Source organism: Balaenoptera physalus (genome assembly GCF_965194825.1).
Source record: "Balaenoptera physalus genome assembly, chromosome: 5".
Classification (NCBI taxonomy): Eukaryota; Metazoa; Chordata; class Mammalia; order Artiodactyla; family Balaenopteridae; genus Balaenoptera; species Balaenoptera physalus.
The window spans coordinates 66,303,086-66,322,571 of record NC_138884.1 but is presented as its reverse complement, the minus strand read 5'-3'; the positions used below and the strand labels follow the sequence as shown (position 1 = coordinate 66,322,571).

The following is a 19,486-nucleotide window of genomic DNA, read 5'->3' as shown; positions in this document are numbered from 1 at the left end:
GTAATCATTATACAAAATTCCTCTCTGGAATGAGTTCAGTCAGTTGCAGTGAATCCTTTTGTCAAGATTAGAGTGTCTAAAGAAACAGATATTAAGAAAGTAGGAAGGCCAGCTAAGCAGTAGACCTTAAATAATAATGTCTTATTTCAGAGTTCCAGAAAACCTAAACCTATGAATTACAATTAGGGCTCTGTGTCTGGATCCTGAATTTAAAAGAGGGGGGGTGGGGAGAGGCACTCAACAGAAATAAGAAAACAAAACCTTAGCACGTAATTATCTGAAGCATTCCAAAAAATTTAGAAACACGTTACACATCACACCAGTAACTGAAATTATAACATTAATTCAAATAATAGAGAAACAATTGAACTCATTATTTTAGGTAATATTTTAAGAAGCACAGGTTCCAGGCATTATTGTGATCCCCAGGGGAAGATTCCAGAAAAACAGATAAGAAAGCAAATAGTTGTACTGCCTGTGCTCCAGGTTACCTTAGAGAGGCAAGCCCAAACTGGAGAGCAGAGTAAACTTTCTTATGGAAGCAGCGATTTAAGCAGATCTGAAGACTGAGCTATCTAGGACAATGATGTAAGAAATAGGCTTCAGGCAGAGGAAACAGCAATATTTACTAGTGATTCAGAGCACAGTAGCTCTAGAGTAAGAATTTCGTGGTTTAGATTCCTATTCCCTCACTTACTAGATTTGTGACCTTGGGCAAATCACTTCAGATCTTTAAACTTCAGTTTCTTCATCCTAAAAATGGGAATAATAATAATATTATGTCATGAAGATGTTGCTAGAATCAAATAAGAAAATGCAAATAAAGTTCTTCGCATAGCAATGTGCACACACTAAGTGCTGAAACATGCTAGCCATCGTAGTCTCTGTTATTGGTACCACAGTAGGTAGAAAGGAAAAAAAGAAGGAACAGAAGTCCCTGAAGTCTCTTTTAGAAACCAGAGAAGTCTCTAGAAAGATTCTTGTCAGTGAACCAGACAAGTATTTTGAGGATTTCTAAAAATATTCCACCCCATCTGCTAATCTGTATTAAATACACTAGAGATGAATTATGGAGAAATTCATCAGATTAGTGTCTCATTTTTGAACTATGTTTTCAAAACAGCAAATAGGCATAGGAAAAGCTCAGAACTTGTGCCTCACTTAAGCCAAGTTTTGATGTGGATGGGCAGCTTCAATTGGCAAAATTAAAAGACTTTTTGTTGGTAGTATGAGGCCAATGTACAGATATTCATGATATGTAATTAAACAAAACATTTGTCTCTAGATAGTTTTCTTTAGAAACTTCAATAATTGACAAATTAATATCTGTCCATAAGCAAAAATGATGTAGCTAACAAAATTTGTATTTTTCCAAATACATTTTGATGAAAATGAAAATTATGACTATTTTCTATATACAAAGTATTTTCCCCCTTTTTGCTCTTACTTTGATGCTGTTATTCTCTTGTTTCTTTATGTTATTGCTGTGGATATTTTATTGAATTGAAAAACTTCAATGCCAATATAAAACTCAGTGTTTTAAGAAATCATTGAAGATAGAGTCACCATTGGAAAATGAAATCTCATAGTTTACTCGTCCAAACTTGAAGCAGTTGCTTTTGTTACCTGATCACTGATTCTATATATTATTTTTCACTTTTGAATTTTTTTCTTTTTATTTTACTTCACCAATGGGTCTGTCTATATAATACTCATAAAGTCTAAAAAGGTATTTATCTCATAGTTTCTTCTATGAACTCACACTATTTGGAATACTACTGAAAAGTTTCTTAAATACTACTATAGTAACATTTATCAATACCTTATTATGTGCTAAGCATTACTCTGTTTTATAGATATTAACTCATTTAATTCTCACAACCATCCAATGTTATAGATACTATTTTTTTTTTCCATTTTACAAGTGGATAAACTGAGTTTCTGGAATGTTTAAGTAACTTACCATGTCACATAGCTAGTAAGTGGCAGAGACCGTATGGAAACAGAAAGTCTGGCTCCACAGTCTAGATCTTTAACCAACACACTAATTTGCTGCTCTGTGTAACAGATTAAATGCACACACACACACGCACACAGTTTCTACTCTGTGTATTATATTTTGAAGACAATGAAATTATATTAGGTACACTGTGTAGGGAAATTGGAAAAGAAATGAAAATGTGATCTACTAGTTTTATTGAGTTTTTTTCCTTTTTTATAAAATAAAATTTGGATATACTGAATGAAAATCACTATATTAGGGCTTTAAATTGAATAAAGAATGCCCACAGATTGGGTAGTCAAAGGATCTGGGTCTCTGTCCCTGGGTGAATTAGTGTGTAAAGTGCAGTGGACGTAAGACAGTTATAAGCAGCACATTAGATGGTCAAAAGCAATATAAGTGGATCTATAAAATATTTTGATTGTGGTGAAAAACTTAGTAGTCAGAATGAGATATTTAACATAACGATTACCTGAAATTAAAAACACATGCATCCAATGCTAAATAAACTTTTAATAAGAATACTTATGAATAGAAATGAATAATCCATGAAAAGGCTGCTGTTTAGGAAAATGGATTTGGGATAAAAACAGTACATAAGAAAATATATAAACCAGGTGAGAACCTTGCATAGCTCAAAGATGGTAATGTGCCATGAGTTAAGGCATATTATTAACTCAACTCACATCATCTGAAATACAAAGAAAATACAGAATGAAGGAAAGAAAGAACAAAGGAAAGAAAGAAGGAAGGAAGGGGGGAAGGGAGGAAGAAAAAGAGAAAGATAGGATGAACAAACCTTAATTACTTGAAAAAACAGATTTTTTCAAAATAGTGAAGATAACTTGCTTAACAATTATATGTAGAAATTTTCATTCAAATTCGAACAAATTCATTGGATATCATAGTTTGAATATGGTGGCAAATCTGAAGATTTTTCAGTAGCTTCAAGTTTGAGATTCCGAAATAGCAATGCTACTAATGGCAGCAGCAACTGCAATAAAGTAAAGTGCCTGCCATTTATTGCTTGACAGCTGCAGTGGCAATGTTTCACTTCATCAGGCCAGATCTGTGGTAGAGTATTGGGCATTTCTCCTGAAACTTGCCTCTAATCTTTGAATCTATTTTTCTCAATGATTGTATAAGCCACTTAATACTTTTTATTAAAGGGCTTTTCTGTTTAAACCAGAGTAAATTTTGTTTGCAACTAAGAAAATAGACATTAAAACCAAAAAATGTTCCCCAAAGAGAAGTGTCACAGGCAACAAGTCTTTTAAAGGGATGGGGATTTGGACCAGTGGTTTGACTGGTTGAATTTCAGTGTAGCAAGAACCTATGTAGTTTTAAAGGATGGTAACCTAACAACACGGGGCATATGTCTTATCACCTCTGGTCACCTCAAATAAAGTGATTCTTGAGGATAATATTTTTGGTGACCAAATTCCATCTGTTTTAGTACCATAAAAGCATGAGAAATATAAGAAATATAGGAAGGATAGCCTGTGTCTAACTGCACTGCAGAATTTAAAGAAACAAAATTAGCTTCTCAAAGTTTAAATTATCTGCTCAAGTCATATTGAGATGATCAGAGAGTCTCCATATCTCATGTCCTCTTAACAGTGAAAAGGATGACAGAACTGCACATCAGAAACCAAGTATTATCCCACAGAATTCCTGAACTGCTAAAATGATTGACTTTATTGCCTTGTCTCATGAGAAAATGAGGCCACTGACTGGTGAAAAAGAGTGAAACCCTGAGCATTGGAATGTGGATATGTAGGAGAATACAGATGACTCAAAATATTCTCAACTTCTAAATCTTAACTGAGTCTCTCTTGCTACCATTAAGCTGTTCCACACCTGACCGAAGAAGCTGTTCCTTCATGTCTTCAATACCTTATCTAAGATCATTAACTGATAGAAGGAAGTACTTGTCTTCCTGCTCAAACTTATTACTCTATCTGAACTCAAGATCCCAACATCCTCTTGGGAGCCAACTACCTGGTCAATACTGGTGACAAGAAGCTCCTTGAATATGAGTCTCACAAGATTCTATAACTTAAATCTGCAAAAGCATAGGGAATATGTGTGAAAATGGATTCTATGTGTTCCTTACAGAGAAGTGAGAAACAATTTCATTCAAGCTGGTATAAATGCATGATTAGAAATTCTGGATCCAATGTGGTTCTCCAGGTAGCTATCACAAGTGCTAAATGCTTCTTCAATTAGTTGACCAAAATCTGGACTGAAAGGTGGGCTAAGTTTTTAAATAAAGTTCAGATACTGGGAATTCCTTGTTTTAATGTAGAAGAAGGGATTAAATGATCTACTGAAATAGGAATGTTAAAGTGGATTTATTTTCCAAAACCTATGAAACTATCCACTAATTACATCTTCAGAAAGGATCCAGAAGACAATTTCATTACCATAATGATGAGAAATAAATTGATGAGGACAGTGCCACCTTTATAAATAAAATCTCTAAAATTTCTGTTCTCTATACTTGAGAACACAGAGGTTGAAGATGCAGTGAAATGATTTCCTGATTTCTTTAGGGTTCAGGTATGGCAGAGGCCAAGTAGTAGCACTTTACCACTAGAAGGAAAGTGGGCACAGATTTCATAATAGGCAGCAGATGTGAATGGAAAAAGTCTAGTACGATGGCATTTAGTGACTGAAATAATGGGCCATTTGATCTGTACCACTAATGATATGAAGGTCTGAGAAATACAAATCAAAATTTAGTGACCTAGTTAGTCATGGTCTCTTACGAATTCCTAGACCTGATTTAGTTCACTTACCCTATAACCCCTAATAAGAAAAGAAAGTTGACTGTCCTTAAGAAGGACTGTGCAATAGTAACATACGTTAATATTATACATTTTCCTTTTCAGTTTATCTGAAAGGAATCTCTGGCAATTTCTAGATAAGTGGGAGGGGGGGTGTTACCGCCCAGATTATAAAATGTAGATTTCTGGATCTAAATTTAGATTTACAAACTAGGGTATAGAATATAGATTTCACAAATTATAGAAAACTGCCTCTGAGCTAACACTAATCCATGTGAATCCGGAATACCACTAAGAAACCCTGATCTGAGTGGAGGCTATGATGGTAATGTGACGAATGAGATTTTGTCCTGAGCCCATATTACAACTGGCACATTCAATTCTTTGATTATTTCACCAGGTTACTGGTGTATATTTGGAAGATTTTCTCTTCAACTGGAAGAAATCTCTCTTTGTCTCTGAGGCTCATGCAGTAAAAGCTATAAAACTGTAGTAATGACCAAACTAAAGCATCTCCCTTCTGCCAAAAGAGTAAACACACACCTTTAGTGGATCCATAGGGGAATGCAGCAATTAGTGTCACCATAAAAAAATAAAAGAATAAAGAGTGGGGGTTACCAACATGCCGATTTAAATTACCTGTTTAATCTGTATAGAAGACAAACTAATCTTGGCAAACAACAATACATTTAATCAAGTGGTGATTACAAATACAATCAATAAGTTCTCTCCACTGAAGAAAATCAACAAAGACCCTCAGAATGATTATAGTAATAATCTAGCAAGTGACAATGAACATTTTTTTTAACATCTCAGTCAATAGAGACCAACAGAAAATGTTTGTTGCCCTCTTCTCAGGAACAACTATGTACTTTTACCATCTCAGTTCAGCATTCTCTTAAATTTCCAACTCTACAGCATAATTTAGTCTCAGGAACCCTGATCATCTCCACATCCTGTGAGACATCATGCTGGACATGAATGGCATCAAATTGAAAGTACCTGATGAAATGGGATTATCATGTCCCCCAGACACCTTTGGAAGAACCAAGAAATAAAACCCTTCAAAATACAGTAATCACATTTCTTAGTAATATTTCTGATAGTCTGGGACAGGTTGGGACATTCCCTCCAAAGTGTTTGTTGCACTTTGCAACTCATATCATGTTAATCAAGTGCTCTGAGGAAAAAATCCAAGAGTCTAAGACTATTTCAAAAACAATTAAAATTTGGTCTATTTCAGCTTAGAATTAAGATTCTGTACCTTTGCAAATTAAAGTGTTAATAGTTTTGGTTTTTCAGTTAGAATGAGCTTATTCCTTCTAGGGATAAGATATACATTTGTGTATATTAAAAGAGCTTTATGATTTAATTCTTGATAAAGTATGCCTAGTGCAAAATTACTTTAAAGTAAAAATTTTTAAAATATGTTTATAGAAGAGCATCATAAATGCACACTCTTTTGTGAGCAGATAATGAAACATTTGAAGTAACTGCTTTCAATGGGATTTTTAATTTTCATACTATGTTGATAAGTCACCCTCCATCTATCCATCTATCTAGCAGATATATACTTTCAGACGCCCTAAAATAATAAAACAGAAGAACAACAGGAGTGAACAACAGAAGCATTGTCATGTAAATAATCTAAATGCTTTTTTCTATAAAGAAAAATTACTAAATGTACGTCAATTTTTTAAAACAATGCACTGCATAGAAAGGCAAAATCACTAGAAAACTGGAGGAGCTCAATGAATTTTATTCCTTTTCTAAGTTTGAGTTTAATAAAGCACGGTTTTTATATCCATTATTTTATCCACTTTGCAATTTGACTATTAGAGTTCTTTATGTGATTAACGTATTCACATTTCCATGAGATGTTATGGAAAAACCCGAATGAATCTTTTGGCCAACGCAGTATTTACCTATCATTTTCCCCTTCTCACACTGTTCTTTTAACTTTTTTTCTTTTTTAATACATCTTTATTGGAGTATAATTGCTTCACAGTACTGTGTTAGTTTCTGTTGTACAACAAAGTGAATCAGCCATATGCATACATATGTCCCCATATCCCCTCCCTCTTAAGCCTCCCTCCCACCCTCCCTATCCCACCCCTCTAGATCGTCGCAAAGCATCGAGCTGATCTCCCTGTGCTATACTGCTGCTTCCCGCTAGCTATCTATTTAACATTTGGTAGTGTATATATATTTCGATGCTACTCTCACTTTGCCCCAACTTCCCCCTCCCCCCACCTTGTGTCCTCAAGTCCATTTGTAAATTACTTTTTTTTCCTCAATTTCCCCCTTCATATGTGTTTATATTTCTTGACCATGATAATCCCCACAATAACTCTGTAATTCTTTCCTTGTCAACCTAAGTACTTATGCTGCATTTTACGAGGCTCATAAATTCCAACTAAGTATAGTATTTAGCTTTTCTTAAAACTTCATCTTTTGACTTGACTATTAAATTACATGCAAAAAAAGTATCATTTGAATTCTGGCAACTTGCAAAAGCAAGATGCTAGACTCCATAATGATTTAATAGCTGGAAAAATGTCTTAAATGCTGTATAAACATCCATAAATTAATCATTTAATCACTATCCTCAGCACGAAATCATTATTTCCTTCTATAGACTGAGCCAGGGTTACCTAATCAGTTTCAGTTTCTAGCTTAATGCAAGATTCTCATCTTGAAAAAATTACTATTTTTTTTTTCTTCTTATACTTGTTGAATATAATTTTGCATCTGGACAGTTCATATATCACATTCATGTCACAAACATAAATCAATCAGAAAATGACAAAAAATTATAAAGTCGAGACAAATCAATTAAGAAACAAATGCATTTCTCAAAAAACACTCCTTAGAGGAGAGTAAAACTAATGTTGGAATCTGCTGAAAGAAGTTTTATATAAAAACCGCATATGGTACAGATAACTTTCTTCAATTTAATGCTGAAGAAAAATTCAGACATTAAAACCAACTACTACAGCCCACTTTCTATAATGGTGGTACTTGATAAATGTCCAGCATAGTGGCATTGAATCTAAGAGCTTTTAGGAGCTACTCGAAGTTAATAATTTTTGTGGAAGTTGAGACTTAGTTGGTCTGAAATGTCAGATACTGCGAAAATCTCCCTTCTTATTTTGATTTTTTGGGGGGTAGTTTTGTAGTGATTTTACACTATGTGTACTCTGAGAACTTGGGGAAAATAAGCAGCAACCAAAAGTTTCTGCTCTGAATACAAATGTTTGTTTTACATGATAGCCATGCCTTGAACAGCTGGATGAAAATTATTCTTTCTTGATATTTAAGGTTTTTAAAGTTGAAAAAAACAAAAAACACAATTTGCAGTCCTAACAGGCGAGCAAGTCAAAGACAACTAGAGCAAATATCTATTAATAACATTATTTAAAAAATAAACGGTCATTTCTTACATCTAGTTCATCAGAGAAATATCTTTCAAAGAAAGTTATGCAAGCTTAGAAAATGTCCTCCCAAAGGGATACAACTCTTAATGATTGTTCAATATGCTTTCAATATGTTAATGGAAGATTCACACGTAGAACCAAGTAAGCTTGAAAGACGTTACATATGAAGCCTGACATCAAATGTTTAATGCCAGTATTTTTCTGATGTGGGAAGGCGGTTCACATTCACAGAGCACTTGTGGCATCTAGACACTGCGATGGAAAGTCAACATACACTAGTATTGCCGGAAGCTGAGTCTATACTGAAGAAAAACCTAATTTTCACTATTTTTGTCTAGCTCTTTTTAGCACTTTTATTAGTTCAACCTTAGGTTAGGGAGTAAATGGAGAAAATATAAAGGATTCACTGAGGACAGTGGTGTATACGTGTACCATGTATTTTCTCATGGAATAAAAAAATGCTATTGGCATGTATTCAACATGGATGAGAACATCTAGAGTGCTTAGAATGATTCTTTGTGAATTACACAAATACCTGTATATTATCTGGGCCACTTTTGAAAGTTTTCTTCAGTTTTATCAGTCAAAAATAACTATGAACTCAATGGCATGTGTTTTCTTTTTCTTATTCTCAAGAGATAACCACTTCATTTACCTGACACATCCAATAATTCACATTATTTTGGCCAAAACTTGATTACCAACAGCATTCTCTTGTCAACCAGATCATTCCACCACCTACAAACTTATACTAACATTATATGAATTAAGTCTGATTCGATTCAGTCAAACACATCCTATTGCATTGTGAGCTCTACCGGCAAAGATGTCCTCACCCACCAAAGCCCACCTGAGGTAATTATGAGGTAACAAGCTTATGCCCTTGGACTGAGAGTTTTGGCCAAAAAATAGAAGGAAAGTTACATCTAATGCCTCTTCCTGCCCATGTACTTGTTGTTGACAAAAACAAGTAATAAGTTACTCATAGGCTTTGAATGACTCCTGCCACATAATGAGTTATTAATTCAGCCATAGTTTATCTTTGGTTTTTACTTTAACAGAAAATAATTCTTCTATATTGTTTTCTTAAAATTAAATATTTGAGGGGAAAATTTAGGGGAATTAGTAGTTCAAGCAGAACTATTTTCCCTACTCTTTAATAATTACTCTCTAATATTTCCAAGATCTTCATATAGAATATAGATGTATCTTCACATGCATGGTGGTTGTACAATGGTTCCTAGTTATTTTAATTTTGATAAGTGGATTTATCAAAAAATTATCTCATGCATTTTTATTATAATAATAATAGAAATAATAAGATAACCCTATTTCAATCTGCAAAGAAAATTCAGATGTGGTGCCAAACAAACAAACCAACCTGCCAGATTACCTGCTAAATTAATGAATTAAACAAAAACACCTGAAGTAAACAAAACAACAAAAATGTAGATCTGAGCTGTAATTATTGCACTGTGTGAAATTATGAGATAAAAAATTTTGCCACAAATGGATTTGAGCCAGAAATGTATTTTTGAATGAAAAAATTCAATTAAAGCCTATCTTTTTTTTTTTTCTGTCCATGGATGTGTCTGCTAAGAAAGCCTTAGCTTTTATTTGCTTAAAGCTAAGATAAAGCATTTCAAGATGTATTTTACTTTAAGTCCTAACCCTCTGGATAATGGGAAGTCATCTCTCATGTCTCAGGCGACTTAGCCCTGAGCTGTGGAGATGACTGACAGCGCTCGGCCTAAGGTACATGATTTGGTTAGACATCACACTTACCTGCTTGATTTGTGGTTACATTTACAGACACATACTGCCGGGCTCCTGGGCTCAAGTCGGACACTCCATTCACTGCCTCAATCTCAAAGGTATAGTTTGTGTGAGCAAGCAGATCCACCATCATGACAGAGGTGTTTTTCAGGCCGATTTGCTGGGGGAGGTACCTGACATGACCGCCACACTCGTCACACACACCTGCATGTGAGTTGCACTTCTTGCATGCAATATAATATGACACATCTGTCCTTCCACCAGTGTCAGCAGGAGGAATCCATTCCAGAAAGACACTAGTTTCATTAACATTTGAGATGGCATTCCGAGGAGCTGAGGGGGGTCCTGGTTTGCAAAGTAAAGTGAAAAAAACAAATTTTGAGATGATAAAATTAGGCATTGTTTACTACACAAATCTCTGGTCTGAAGGAAAAAAAATGGATTTGCAATCAATCTGTTAAGCAGGGAGAATGCAAGAGTCATCAATTTGTAATAATCTTTGAAAACTCTTGTTATACCTTTGTAGAAACAATAGTGGGGTTGGTATACTATAGAAATGACTTATCTTGGCAAAGTTGCAAATTCAAATAAAGATGTTTTGCTTAGTGTATATGTAAAGAATTATGGAGTAAAAATATGTACGCAAAAAATGTTAGATAAAATTATGTATTCAAATAGTGGCAAGTTCTTTGGCAAGTCCAAGGAAAAATTCTCCTTGGGGATTGAACAGATTACTTCCCCAATGATACTCATCCCTGAAACCTAGGAAGTAAACATGAAGAATTTACTAAGCAATGAGCACAGGTAGAAATAGGATTTATTAGTGTGGCTCTTGAGTACAAATTCCACAAAAAGTAGAAAAAGTAGCCTTAGTTTATCTCCAAATAAATTGCATAGCTACTGATAAACCACCAACAGAATTTGGAACCTCCCTCATATGTCAAGAAAGAACTAGAATTTAAGTAGTTGATCAACATTACAATCTGTAATAAAATTCTACTTACTCTGATATTGTTTTAATATTGTGGCTCTGCAAAACTGTGAATTTTACTTAATTGGAAATCTAAAATTTATTTTAAAAATAACTCTCAAAAACACAATAAGAGGAAGAATGAACATGTTCTGACCTTGAAAGATCAGCAGAATAAATTTATATATAAATAACAAATAATATTCATGTGTATATTACTTTATTTCTGAAATAATAGTTAGCAGACTAAAGAGAATTAAACTTGTTTACATATCAATTGTAACAAATTTATTACTCTGGTGGGGGACGTTGATAATGAGACAAGCTATGAATGTGTGTGGACAGGGGATACATGGGAAATCTCTACACCTTCCTCTCAATTTTGTTGTGAACCTAAAACTGCTCTAAAAAATAAAGTCTTTAAAAGAATTCACTGCATAATGTCTGACTCTATAGTAGATTTTTAGATACTCAGAGTTACAACTTCAGTCAGCTGTTAATATTATATGATCAGATGTTCTCAAAGAGAAAATACATTTATATTTGTTTCAGACATAGTAAAGATTTCCCAACAGGGAATAAAATAGACTGTGATGGTAGCTGAATGGTTCATAAGCATAAATTAAGCTACTTAGGATGACATAGCTTAGTTATCTTAATATGTGCTGTCTGTTCTAAATATAGAAATTAATGTTAATTTCTACCTAACATTTATTAAGCCATGACTGCTGAGGACTAAATTTAAAAGTAATAAGAAAGCTACCTAGTATTTATAAAATGTCACTTAAAATTAAAAACCCCATAACATAAAAGCTGCCAGTTTTGACAAAACAATCTCCACTTTAGCTATATTTGTGGTTGAACCCTGTGCATTTTTCCATACAACCTCACACACTTCAATATAAAACAGTCACTTTTAAGTTGAAACAAATACTTAAGATGGAAATACAAGTGGTTTTTTTTTTTTCTATTCCCTCTACCTTATTTATTGAATAGTGGAAGGTTATGGAGAAAATGTAATTTGAGATCAAAATGTTACAGGTCTACTTGAGAGAAAAAGGTAAAATATACTTGAAATTTGTCTACTTCAAAAAGATATCAAACTTCTGAGGGTTTTTTTCTACCAACTGAAATACACCCCTCAGTTACCACCTTTCCTCTAAATCTGTAAAAACTGCATCAGAGTCTGACTCTTTTTCTTGACTCTTCTACTAACAGCCCCTCAGCATGTGGGTGGGGGCACATATGCCTCTCAAAGTCAAAATAAAACTCATATTCAAGGGAAGCCCTAAAGTAGAGGTAACCAGTGGAGACTGAGACTGACATGCACCTAAAAATAATGTAATGAAATTTCACTGTCCTGCTAATAGATGTGATGCATGAACCAAAGTAGAGCTGTGAGAAGTACCCTCAATTTGAACAGATTCATTAGAATCTGAATTTTGTTTGATTTTCTTTTCCTACAGGTCTATAACATTTTGTTGTCCAGAGTACTAGAAAAAACATTAAAAGTAGTTGAAACCATAAATTTAATAGCAAAGAGCCAAAGAGACATCAATCAAGCCATCTCATCTGTTCAAGGGTATCATCACATGAAGAATTTGTGTTATTATGAATGCAACTAAGAACAGAACACACACACTCACAGATTATATATTAGAAAGATCTTCTACAGGACTCCCAATAGTCTTTTTTGAGAAATGCATACAAATTAGTGTTCTTTTGAGACACAGTATTAGAAATTCACGCACCTGGAGACAGAGAAAATATAAAGCCTCAGGTCCTAAAAGAAAGCTAAGCAGTCCTTGCCACCAGAGCAGGGCTTTCCACCATTCCCAAACCTAGTAAATTTACAGAAAGAGAGGCTCACATTTGTGCTGAGAAAGATAAAGGTCATGGATGGACTACTTAAAGAAAGAATTCTTACAAAATTAATAAAATTTAAATAAGTCAAGATATGGTTTTCTCTCCCTAATTTACCAAACTACAGTCTAGCCAACACTCCCCCCTACTATTTGGGCTTTCTTTTGCTCTGAATAATTGAAGCAATTTCCACTGAAACCAAGATGCATCACATTCAATCACTGTTTATATCTCCTCAATTCAAATGTATCCTCTCAAAAAATGTATATAATGATGTCATTTACTTATTTGAAGAGGATTGTTTATAATTAGTAATCATCTAACCCATAAAATTATCAGAATGTGATAAAGAATGATCTTTAGCAATATAGAGTTAATTAATATCAATGATTTGAGAAATTATGAAAATATGTTTCACTGACACAATGAAATTGACTGAAATTCAGATAAAATTTCAGTTTGTGATTATTTAAGTAAAGAAACTGTATGTCTTTATATATGATACTCGTGAATAGTAAATTTCAAAAAAAAATGTGTCTTCATCTTTGAAAGCACCTACAACTTACTGGGATCTAAAATAGTAAAACATGGGACGCCATGGAAACTGAATGTTATGGGGAGATGGGATTCACTGTTCTTCCCTTCAATTTTCTGTTTTTGTTTGATCTGCTATAGAGACTATGGTAGAAAAACTAAAGATGTATTGTCATGAAGCAAACTAACACATAAATTTGTTTCCTTCCCAGAAATATGTGGAACACTAGAAAAACAAAAACACCAAAACACTGATAGATGTGGATGTACCCACTGCAACTGTTGGAATTAAATGTTTAATATTCATCTACTCATTATAAGATTACCTGATCATATAATTAATAACAGTTAAGGACACTCACTGTTAATAAACACAACAACTACTTGAAAATCCTAGTTGACAGCTGATTTTATATGTGACTCTTAAATTTGATTTGCCATCCCCCAGTTCTCCATGTTTGTGTAGTGTTTCCTGTCTTCTTTTATAAATGACCTTCTCATTGGTCTTTGCAGCTTAGTGGGGCAGGTTAGAACGAGAAGGTGGAAGAGCCATGTACTGCACGTTTTTGTGATCAGAAAGCTGCCTTGGAAGAAGAAGAGGAGGAAGAAAAATAAAAAAGGTTTACCAGAAACAGGGGAATGGATTTGTCAAAGTCATGTCTGGCTATCACGAACACTAAAATAAATCACAAAATAAAAGGAAAAATTCCATATTTGTGGCTCAGATGTTGAATTTGAAATGAGGGAAAATGGATGCTTCTCACAGTAAGTGATAAAACAGACTCAAATTTCTCAATGCTTACTCAAGAAGGTTGAAATCTGGTGAAATACTATATTGGGAGATTAAATATTATGCCTGTTTTAGGGAAATGGTAATAGAATGTAACAGGCTCCATCATGCTCTTTCTTCAAACTGGTGAAAGTTAGTATCACCAAATGTCCATGGGTTTTCTTACTTGTGCATCCCATTGTGGGTGGATCAGACTCCCTCCTGAAATAATCCTTTTCACAGACACAAGAGGTTGAAGCTTCCTCATGGGTATAACTGTGAGGTGGACATTTGCTGCAGCTCTGGCTGTGAGGTGAGGCTTTGAAGAACCCAGGTCTGCACACTGTCAAAAGAAATAAGAGACTAAGCTTTTCCCTGGAACAGATGCAGTGTTTGTTTTGTGAATAATGTCATTATTTTGACTAGTATACACAGATTACATATAACACCATCTTTTCATTAATTTCAAAAATTTTTTTCAGTTTCTGAATCATAAATAACAGGCTATTCATTCAGATAATTAAATATTTATTTTAAGTATTTAAATTAAACATGTTTGGAATAGATATATTTTTAATGATTTTTATGCTATAGGAGCTTATAAGAAATTATATTATAAAAGGTAAATACTCATATGTATTTAAAACTGAAGAAGTGCTTTGAGTATAATTTTCAATTATGCTATTATTAATACAACTTATGTTGAAGAAATACAAAATTTCCACTATGCTCAGAGAATGGCATGGTACACAGTAGTTACTTAAAATTTTGTTGTTGAATTAATAAATAAACCAATTAGTAGGTGCTAAAACCTTCACAAAATTCTGTTAGAATGGAGAGAATGCATGATTGAGCTGGTATATCATTCACATTATTATTAATTCACATTATTATTATTATTATGTTGATTCCAGGAGGAGTCTGATTTTAGGCATTTGTTTTACATTTGACTCCATTTTAGAACTTTTCATTGAGATTCTTACTGATTCAACATGCATCTATTCTAATATCAGTCATGTTTATACTATAAAAATTATGATGCTCTACAAAGGGGAAAAATTGTGCCTTATTCAATTTTCCATTCACAGTACTTATCGCAGTGTTTGACCACAGAAGGTGTTCATGTACTGTTATGTAATGCACACATGAATAAATGGCATGGCACGAAAAATGTAACTGAACTACTTAGAATCACATGAAGAAAATGTTCTCTGATATTTTTCTTCAGTTGGTGGTCAGGTAAGTAAATGCTAACTTTATTAGTTAGCATTACTATTAGTAAATGCTAATAAAGTAAGTCTCTTTATTCTGTAGATTCCCTAGACTTTTGTATCTTTCTTTCTTCTTAATGGGTAATAAAGCCAAACTTCAATATTCCAATTGCCCATTATGGACAAAGTGAAGACCATCAAACTGATGGTTTGATTACTTTTTAGAGCTTAGTTAACATAAAGCTAATCAACCATCTATGTTTTTTCATATTTTGAAAACTCACTATTTATACTTAAGCGCATTTATTCAAGTATCAATGAAAATTTGCTAAGCTTAAAGGTAAACTTGTATTTCAAAGGAATTTTTTGATAGACATAATGAATTGGGGCCAATTTTCATGTGCTATAAATGATCTGGGGTTTTAGTAATCCATGCTAAGGCTTTCTGCCATCCCCATGAATAATCAGGAATTGACAAAAATGAGAAGGTACTTTTTCAGTAGATCTAATTATAGCTATAGTAAAGCCTTAATGCTCTTATAAGTTCAGAGCGAATGTGAACGTATTTGAAAGATAAGAAGAGCTTTTTGATAATATTAGGGACATTGTTGTAGTTAAATGATTAGGAGAAGATTTAAAATATTATTTTTCTTATAATAGGATTGCTGTAGCAACCAGTACCATTCTTAGCTAAGTTACCCAATTTTTCTTCTTTTATCCTTTTTAGTAAAACCATTCTCACTTCAAACATGATTTGCTCTCAAAGACATGAACTGTCCATCTACATATTCTGCATATTTGGAACTCATTTATCACTCATGAAACAAAAGTCATTTCTTTTTAATGAGTGCCTTTTAATTTAAAAACTTTATATGATATCACATATTACACTATTTTTCAACCCTCCATGGGAACTTTGGAAATAGGAAACAATATAAATGTAAGTAAAAAGTAGATAAATGTATCTTTCTCTTCAGTAGTTGAACAAAATGCTTTCAGCAGGTGGTGGACCAGAAAGTTTCCTTGCTACTGGGTTATGAAGGTAAAAAACATAGACATGGCCCTGCCTTTATGAGTCTTAAAGGTACTGTAGGAATAATTATAAATATGATATTCTAGGAAAGAGAAAGAGCTTGGGAGTGAATATGGACACTTAATTTAGACTGGGATGTCAAAGAAGACATCCCTCAGGAAGCAGAGCCTCTGCTGAAACGTAAAAGATTAGGAAAATTATCCAATTTGAGGAGGAGTACTGCAGTGCCTTAGAGGGTAAAGTCTTTTCAAAGGACCAAAAGAGGAGAAGGACCAATAAGGATATGAAAAACACTAAAATATTGATCAGGGAGATAGTAGGAATAAAGAGGCAGAGATGAAGTTAGGGAAGAGGATACCAGGTCAGAAAACACCTTATGGTTTCTATTATTTGGGACTTTTATTTAATGGGTAAAAACAGGTCATTACAATGTTTTAAGCATGGAAATAATAAGATCAAAGTAGTGTTTAAGAGATCATTTCACTGTAACACGTGCAATGGATTGGAAAGGAACATGGTTAGAGGCATTTGACCTTTTTGTTTCTGTTGCATTGGTCCAAAAATGGACAAGAGTGGATCCAATGGTGATAAGAGTAGGTAAATTCAGGAGATGAATATGAGGTAAAATCAGCAAGATTTCATGATACATTTAATTGATCAGATGCATGAGTGATAAATCTTAAGTATGACTCTAAGGTGCTTGGCTTAAACTGCACTGGCAATACTGGTACCATTTTCTCAGAGAACACTAGATCTGAAATGTATTGGGGGAAGATAATGATTATGTTTAAAGCATTATTTAATTTGAGGTGGCTAAGGAAATCCAAATAGAGGTATAGAGAGGAAAACTGTAGGGTTTAATGTTGTCCAAGAAAAATATCACAAAACCGTAATTATCCATTGCCTTCAAATCATGGCCCTAAATCCAAGTGAGACATGCAATGCTGCTACACAATCTTAGTGTTATTTTCTTAGTTAACTTCAGTTCCCACTATCGAAAGGATTATTTTGTAGCTTTTCCTCTTTCTTCTAAGTCCTTACAAGCTCTGTTCCTTTGTGACTCTCATGTTATATTTGTGTGCGCTGAGAAAATAGAAGTTATCAGAGAGGAACTTTCTTATTTTCCTACCACCAAATCTCCAAACCTATATGCACCTTTCTTCCTGTTAAAATGGAAATGTCTTTGCTCTTATCAAATAAAAATACCTTTATTTGAATTAGGAACTGTAACTCTCTGAGAGTAATCTTCCAAGTGTCTACTATCCCTTTTACATACTCAGGGGCACTCTCAATCAATCTCTCTCTCTCTGTCTCTCTCTCTGTCTCTCTCTCTCCCCCTCGCTCCCTCTCTCTCTCCCCCTTTCCCTCCCTCCTGTAGTCATTAACAGGAGCCTGATACAATTTCCAGAACTCATCAATGGAAACAAAGTGAAGCAAAACAAAACACATAACAACAACAAAACTATCAATCTCACATGACCCCGTTTCTCCCCATGGGAAAAGCTACCAAACAGTTTGGTTTCCATGCAGAACATAATTTCTTAAATTATTTTTCCATACATGCATATTCACCTCCTCATTTTAAGTCACATGTTGACACACTCCACCCCACTGTCACTGCTTTTATTAAGAATGTGGCCTACTTGTTGCCATACTTCTCCACAGCATTTGATCATGTCTTCTTCTTGGAAACTCCAGTTAATTTTCCTACAAAATGCTAGCATAGCCTACAAGTTTCCACACAATATTTAAGAAACCCTTTAAATGTGACCTCCTACTGCACTCACTATCTCCATTCACACTAACCTACTTGCAATTTCCAGCACTTGAGAAACTCCTTTATCTGCCTCTGAATATTGCAGGAAAAGCATTCCAGGCCAAAAGACAAAAAATGTAAATTGGGGATGGGGAGGTAAAAAAGCTTGTAGTTCATGATAAACTTGGATTTAATCTGAACACATTTGGAAGACTCTGTGTGTATTATTATTAATTTTTTTGAGGACATCCTTTCTGTTAAGCACTGTGGCAGGGAATATTTGTACTGTGGTGAGAAAATAAAAATTATGCTCTATACCCTGAAGCTACGATATATTTGGGAAACAGAAAATAAATAATAGTCAAAAAAAGTAAAATTTACTTTTTACATTTTAATCATGACAATATTCAACAAAAATTATTTAGGTAAGCAGTAAAATTTCTCTAAATTCCAACTTGATATAGTTCATTCAAAATAAAGGAAGCTTCTGGAGCAAAGCTGTTTCACATGACACGTCACCTAAATATTTGAAAATACTATGCAAGTCCACTCAAGTTGGACAAGAAACAGGAGAAAAAAATGCATCCTATGTTAACATGTTTCATAAGATTATCTTAGCAGTCCTCTGGAGGCACAGAAACTATTTTTAATAATTCTTATTCTGTCCATGCTTCAAGTCTCATTTTAAGTGCTACGTTTTTTTTCTATGATGCTTGTGCTAAATCCATGATTACATATTGTTTCCTTACACATCCTTTAGAACTTTGAACCATTTGTTTAACGTCTCTTTTATGGTAGATAGAAAATATTTTGCCAAAATTCTATGTGTATGAATTCCATCTACTCCCAACTCATATAAACATTCTGGAGAATGGAAACTGTTCATTTGATTTTCATCATATGAACCATAGTTCTTTGTATTGAGTACATATTCATCAGTATTTACTGGTATAAGTAGTACATTTGTGTCTTTCTTAGGGTCTAAATGGTATGTCAGGAACTTAAAAAAGCTGGTAATCAGAGTTGTTTAAATATTAAGTTCTGGCAAGTAAAAAATATTTCATCTTCACTCACTACTTTAGAAGTTTTGCACAGATTACCAACACTAACTCTCATATGTATCACTTTAAAAACAAAGATGTTATAGTCAGTTTTTAGATTTAAACATAAGATGCATGTCATCTATATTCAAATTAATGAAGGCTGTCATTTGTTAAAAGTGTGAAAAGGTGCTGTCTACTCTGATTAAGAATTTTTTTAAATCCTCAATATTACCAAAAATGTATAGTTGACAAGTTAGGATTTTTCCAACTATTTCTTGTCATTTAAATTACTTTTAATGTTTC

The 19,486-nt window shown here is 33.7% G+C and overlaps 1 protein-coding gene and 2 long non-coding RNA genes across 16 annotated transcripts in view; 2 read left to right on the top strand and 1 right to left on the bottom strand.

Moving 5' to 3' along the window:
• LOC309661923 overlaps nucleotides 1–19,486 on the top strand; it is an 865,375-nt gene that overhangs the window by 372,145 nt on the left and 473,744 nt on the right. The gene's annotated exons all lie outside the window — the stretch shown is intronic.
• Nucleotides 1–19,486, top strand: part of LOC309661915 — a 550,870-nt gene that overhangs the window by 291,095 nt on the left and 240,289 nt on the right. The gene's annotated exons all lie outside the window — the stretch shown is intronic.
• The window catches only part of EPHA5 (EPH receptor A5), a 323,332-nt gene that overhangs the window by 170,553 nt on the left and 133,293 nt on the right, over nucleotides 1–19,486 (bottom strand). For 5 of the 14 annotated variants that reach the window (XM_082463744.1, XM_082463748.1, XM_082463747.1 and 2 more), the window contains exons 4-5: nucleotides 14,328–14,483; nucleotides 10,014–10,349 (exon numbers count right to left, since the gene is read on the bottom strand). The exons of 5 other annotated variants lie outside the window; for them this stretch is intronic. In XM_082463744.1, coding sequence (XP_082319870.1) covers nucleotides 10,014–10,349; nucleotides 14,328–14,483 — 492 coding nt within the window. Of the gene's footprint in view, nucleotides 1–607; nucleotides 10,350–14,327; nucleotides 14,484–19,486 lie in introns of those variants that run through there. 4 more of the 14 variants (XR_014264264.1, XR_014264265.1, XR_014264266.1 and 1 more) reach the window with 3 other exon arrangements.